General features: G+C 46.1%; 1 protein-coding gene and 1 pseudogene across 1 annotated transcript; both read right to left on the reverse strand.

Moving 5' to 3' along the window:
• Positions 1–761: 761 nt before the first annotated feature.
• On the reverse strand, positions 762–4,877 carry LOC115644911 (golgin subfamily A member 6-like protein 22). The gene is made up of 3 exons (XM_030549360.1): positions 4,595–4,877; positions 4,072–4,423; positions 762–3,240 (listed from the first exon to the last, which is right to left on the reverse strand). The coding sequence occupies exons 1-3, from the start codon at positions 4,875–4,877 to the stop codon at positions 762–764; spliced, it is 3,114 nt and encodes a 1,037-aa protein (XP_030405220.1).
• On the reverse strand, positions 3,293–4,667 carry LOC115647257 (annotated as a pseudogene).
• Positions 4,878–6,250: the final 1,373 nt, after the last annotated feature.

Consider the following 6,250-nt stretch of genomic DNA (forward strand, 5'->3'; position numbering starts at 1 on the left):
CTCAAGCAACTTAAGCGTTTATCTTGATCATGTGGCCTATACATCACAAGCAATGCACCCTTTAGTTATGTTCCCACCCATAAATTCCCTCTTCCCTTCAAAGCTCCACATCAAGACCCTGGCCTCCCTCTTCAGTAATAATTTCCTCCATCACCCATTTATCTTGAGGCTCCTCACCCAGCTGGTCACGGTCAGCTCAAAACCCTCCCACAGATTTTCTATTGGCAGGATGTTCAATGTCTTCTTTCCCTGATCCCCTTTTACAGGAAGAATAATCAGGAGAGGAAGATTCCAAACCCTCCTCCTCTTCATGGCCCAGTCTGTGAGAAAGTACCAGGGGGATCAAATAGACATTGGCAGAGAAATAGAAATGTGCAAGCTCCATTTGCAGTTTATCTCTTAGTGTAGCAATACTTAGGCTGATGAAGGAAGTGTCTTTGGGTTCTTTAACCTACTCTACAGCCCAATGACTGAGTACCTGAGGCACTCACAATCAACTGGAGAGGAGCATTCCATAGTCTATGTATACTTGTGCATGTGTCAAAACACTCTCCGAGAAGTGCTTTAATCCTTTAAAAACTGTTTAGATGGAGAAATAAAAAATAATGGAAAAATTCTGTTCAGATTTGTGTTTTAATGAAAACAGCAGTTGTACACGACCTCCAAATTTACACACTGCAGTGAGCATCCATTGATTCCTGGGTTTGTTAATGTTTGCTGGGTTCCAGGACAAACTCAGACAATGGCTCAGAATTCTGAGTCTAGCCTGATTCAAAATAGTCCCAAATGGATTTTGCGAGAGGTCTTAATGAACTTGTTGCATGCTCTGGCTCTTTTTGAGCTCTCAGTTGTTCCTCTGTGGCTGTTTCCTGTTCCTCTACATCTTTCTCCTGATCTCTTTCCTGTTCTACACAGACCTTTTTATGAGCTTTCTCCAATTCCTCTAAGTCTTTTTTCTGTGCTCTTTCCAGGTCTTCCCACAACATTTTATGAGTTCCTTCATGTTCTTCTGGAGCCTCTTTCTGAGTTTCCTCCTCTTCCTCTGGAATCTTTTTCTGAGCTTTCTCATGTTCCTCCAGGGCCACCTTCTGAGCATTTTCTGGCTCATCCAAGACCCCTTTCTGAACTCTCTCTAGCTCCTCTAGGGAGTTTTTCTGAGCTCTCTCCAGTTTCTCCAGAGCTTTCTGAGCCCTCTTCTGTTCCTCCAGGGCTTTCTTCTGAGCTTTCTCTTGTTCCTCCATGACCCCTTTCTGAACTCTCTCCAGCTCCTCTAGGGAGTTTTTCTGAGCTCTCTCCAGTTTCTCCAGAGCTTTCTGAGCCCTCTTCTGTTCCTCCAGAGCTTTCTTCTGAGCTTTCTCTTGTTCCTGCAGTACCTCTTTCTGAGCTCTCTCCAGTTCCTCCAATGCCTTTTTCTGAGTTTTCTCCAGTTCCTCTAGGCCTTTTTGAGCGCTATCCTGTTCCTCCAGGGCTTTCTTTCGCGCTCTCTCTTGTTCCTCCAGAGCCTTTTTCTGAGCTCTCTCCAGTTCCTTCAGGCCTTTTTGAGCCCTATCCTGTTCCTCCAGGGCTTTCTTTCGCACTCTCTCTTGTTCCTCCAGGGCCTTTTTCTGAGCTCTCTCCAGTTCCTCCAGGGCCTTTTTCTGAGCTCTCTCCAGTTCCTCCAAGGCCTTTTTAGCCCTCTTCTGTTCCTCTGTAGCCTTCTTCTGAACTCTCTCTTGTTCATCTAGAGTCTCTTTCTGAGCTCTCACCAATTCTTCCAGGGCTTTCTGGGCTCTCTCCTGTTCCTCTCTGGTCTTCTTCTGAGCTCTCTCTTTTTCCTCTAGAGTCTGCTGCTGAACTCTGGCCAGTTCCTCCAGGGCTTTCTGGGCTTTTTCCTGTTCCTCCATGGCCTTCTTTTGAGCTCTCTTCTGCTCCTCCATGGCCTTTCTCTGTTCTCTTTCCAGTACCTCTAGGGCTTTCTGAGCTCTCCTCTGCTCCTCTAGGGCAGCCTTCTGTGCTCTCTCTTGCTTCTTATGAGCTTTCTCCAGTTCTTCCATAGCCATATGAGCTTTCTTTTGTTCTGTCAAGGCCTTCTGCTGGGCTCTTTCATGTTCCTCCAGGCCTTTTTTCTGAGCAATCTCCAGTTCCTTCAGGGCCATCTTATGAGCTCTTGCCAGTTCCTCCAGGGCTTTCTCAGCTCTCTCCTTTTCCTTCTGGGATTTCTTCTGAGCTCTCTCCTGTTCTTCCAGGGCTGCCTTCTGAGATTTTTCCTGTTCCTCTAAGACCTTCTTCTGAGCTCTTTCCAGTTCCTTCAGAGCCAGCTGTTGAGCTCTTTCCAGTTCTTCCAGAGCCTTCATCTGGGTTCTCTCCTGTTTTTCCAGCACCTTCTTTTGGGTCCTCTCCTGTTCCTCCAGCAACTTCTGCAGAGCTCTCTCCTCTTCCTCCAGCTCCATCTGCTGAGTTTTCAACTGTTCTTCCAGCTCAGTCTGCAAAGCTATCAACTGTTCCTCCAGATCCATCGGCTGAACTGACTCTTGTTCCTTCAATGCCTTCTTCTGAGCTCTCTCTTGTTCCTCCATTGGCTCCTGTTGATTGTCCTCCTGTTCTTTCAGCACTATCTGCTCAGTTGTCTCAGGTTCCTTCATGGATTTCTCCTGTTCCTCTAGGGCTGCTTTCTCATCTATCTCCTGTTCTTCCAGGGCTTTCTGAGCACTCTCCTGCTCCTCCAAGACTTTCTTTATCCTCTCTACCATCTCCTTAAATTCATCTTCCTTGCACTTTTGCTCATACTTCCTCCAGTGGTGGGTGATTTTCTGGGCCCTTGGCTGCACCTCATTCAGCATGGCATTGGTCTCTTCATCATAATCCAGCTGACAGGCCAAGGACAGGTCCTTGGCAGCCTCCTGCCAGTAACCCAGGAGTCGGAGTGCTTTCCCTCGCCACTTGTAAGGCTGTGCGGAGTCAGGGTTGATATTTATGGCTCTGTCACAGTCTCTAATGGCAGCATTTGGCTTCTGCAACTGCACATAGACACTGGCTCGGTTGGCATATAAAATCGTGAGCCGTGGGTTCAGTTTGATGGCATCTGTGAACAAATCAACAGCTCTCTGAAGTTCTCCTTTAGCCACTGCATCAAAAGCCTCCCTCTTCTTTTCAACCACCTGCTTCATCATTTCGTCTGTTACCTTCAGAGTCTCGTCTCCCATCTCTTGAGGCTCATCCTCATCAGGTTCAATCACCCCTTCGTTATCGATCTCCAACTCACTCTCAGGTTCCTCACTGGACTCTTCCTCACTCTCAGCTCTCCCCTGGGCCTTCAGCTGGAAATTCTCCTTGTCATCATGGGCCACTGGCAGAGCTCCTTCTTGTACTGCAGAGTATTTAAGATGTGCGCCCCATTGTTCCCAAGAGGCCTGAAGCTTAACTCTTTCATGTTTCTGGGTATCCTGAGGCTGAGCTCTTTCCTCTTCTTGCCAGGCCTCAAGCTCATCTCTTTCCTGTTCCTCAGGTGTCTGAAGTTGAGCTCCCCCCCTCTCCTCCATGGCTTTCTTCGTTCTCTCCAGGGCCTCCTTAAATCTCTTTTCCTTTTGCTTTTGCTCATACTTCCTCCAATGGTGGGTGATTTTCTGGGCCCTTGGCTGCACCTCATTCAGCATGGTATTGGTCTCTTCATCATAATCCAGCTGACAGGCCAAGGACAGGTCCTCGGCAGCCTCCTGCCAGTAACCCAGGAGTCGGAGTGCTTTCCCTCGCCACTTGTAGGGCTGCGCGGAGTCAGGATTGATATTTATGGCTCTGTCACAGTCTCTAATGGCAGCATTTGGCTTCTGCAACTGCACATAGACACTGGCTCGGTTGGCATATAAAATCGTAAGCCGTGGGTTCAGTTTGATGGCATCTGTGAACAAATCAACAGCTCTCTGAAGTTCTCCTTTAGCCACTGCATTGAAAGCCTCCCTCTTCTTTTCAACGGCCTGCTTCATCATTTCGTCTGTTACCTTCAGAGTCTCGTCTCCCATCTCTTGAGGCTCATCCTCATCGGGTTCAATCACCCCTTCGTTATCGATCTCCAACTCACTCTCCTCACTCTCGGGCTCCTCACTGGACTCCTTCTCCCTCTGTGCTTTTTCCTGATCCCATGGGGCTGTCTTATCAGCGCTTCCTGTTGCCAGAGCCCTTTTCACTCTCGCCAGTGTCTCCCTGTGCTTACATTTTTGCTCATTCTTTGTTTCGTGTTCAGAGTTCTTCTGGGTTCTCATCTGCACATCCTTTACCACATTACTGGCATCTTCATCATAATCCAGTCTGCAAGCCAAGGCCAGGTCACAAGCTGCTTCTTCCAAGAGCCCCAGGAGCTGGAGTGCTTTTCCTCGCACCTTGTAGGGCTGTGCTAAGTTAGGGTTCAGTTCTATGGCTCTGTTACAGTCACTAATGGCAGCGTTTGGTTTCTGCAGGTGCACAAAGACATTGGCTCTGTTAGTATACGAGTTGACAAGGTATGGATTCAGCTTGATGGCATCTGAGAACAAGTCAATTGCTTTCTGAAGTTCACCTTTAGACAGGACATCAAAGGCCTCCCTATTCTTTTCATTGGCCTGCTTTGTCATCTCATCTGTTAGCTGCAAGTTTTGGTCTATCATCTCTTGGTGATTATCTTGGTCTGGTTCAATCACCTCCTCTGCATCAGTTTCCAAATCATTCTCTTTGTTCCCAGCCTCTTTCAGGAGCTTATCTGCTTCCCTGACCATCTCACCTGCAGCTGTATGGCTTGAAGTGGGAGACATGGGATTTTCCACACTTGCCACTGATTCCCGAAGGAAGCGGCGATCTTCAGAATTTATAAAGCCCTGATTCAAGTTTGCCAAGTTCTGGCTCTCTCTGTGAACTGTCCTAGGATTCATGGTGCTCATCCCAGGAGAGAGTATGGGACACAGTTTGGTCTCAATGGAGGCGGAAGGAAGGAAAAGCAGGAAAATGACTCACTCTAGACAAGGATTTGGTTACTATGTTAACTTGAGGCCTCATGGCAAACATCTTTCTTCCTTCTCCCATTGTCCTGAATCCTCTTACAAGGCTAAAAGTCATCCTCAGGGTCCTATTGACTTCATAAACTGCAATGGTTTTTGTGATGTCATAAATCATGTCATCATCAAAATCTTGAGATGTGTTCTTAAAGTCATGTGCTGCCAATGTTTTAAGAAGGAGTTCCCACAAAAATGTACTTCCTCAGACTATAATATTTTTTGTCTACCAGGGTGTGTATGCTGCAAACAGAAGTGGGTACAAGACTGGGGAATTTATTAATTTGTCTTCTCATTTGAACAAAAATTCTTTTTCACAACCATAGGCAGAATCTGGCTACCTATCTTCTATTAAGCTGTGCTTTGCTGATATGTTTATATTCCATTAGTGAAAATATACTATGTTGATACTATAGCACAATGTTCAACTTGAGTACTTTGAAGCGGGAAATGGGAATGAAAATCTCGGGATGAATGTGAGGGATATCCTCTGGGACATTTTCCAAACATTGGGAGAATTTGTTTATGTCAAAGTTTTAAAAATTGCTCTTCATAAGCATTTTGAAGCAAATATTTCAGGAAGGATGACCTAGCTGCATCCAGACAAGCCAAGAACTCCACCAGAGTCACAGAAAACACCTCAGTTTCACTTCAAAGGGCTACTAAAGTGTTTTCTGCATGTCACTGCGATGTAAGCATCTTTACATAACTTTTTTTTCATCAATTCAGGGTTGATGAGTCAGTCTCTGTGGATCTCCATCGCCTGTGATGCTGGCAAGCCAGGTGCCAGCTTATGCCAAAGTCCCCATGCCTCACTTGGATACTGACAAATATATGGCTAGAATTAGTCTGACTCAGCTATATATTAGCATTGATGACTAGATATTAGAGTTATAAAATGTGCTTAGTGTTTAGACTTTATTGAATGTTTGTAAGTTGCTGCATGCATTCATCTCACTTATAGCACCCATATTGTAAGGTAATATTAGAGCATTTGCGTTGTGATTTTCTGCAATTGTGTAAATCACTAGCCAGGAAGGAGACTGTCATAACATTTTCCCGAGATCTGGACCTTAGCATCCAAAATATGGGTGTTAGCATGAAAACCTCCAAGCTTAGTTACCAGCTTGGACCTGATAATGCTGCCACCAGCCAGGGATTTATACAGTGCCTAGCTCACTGTGGTCTCCCCAAAACCTTCCCTGGGGGACCCCAAGACTCAGATTCCTTGAGTCTCACAACAAAGGGGAATA

This window comes from Gopherus evgoodei, chromosome 2 (genome assembly GCF_007399415.2).
Source record: "Gopherus evgoodei ecotype Sinaloan lineage chromosome 2, rGopEvg1_v1.p, whole genome shotgun sequence".
NCBI lineage: Eukaryota > Metazoa > Chordata > Testudines > Testudinidae > Gopherus > Gopherus evgoodei.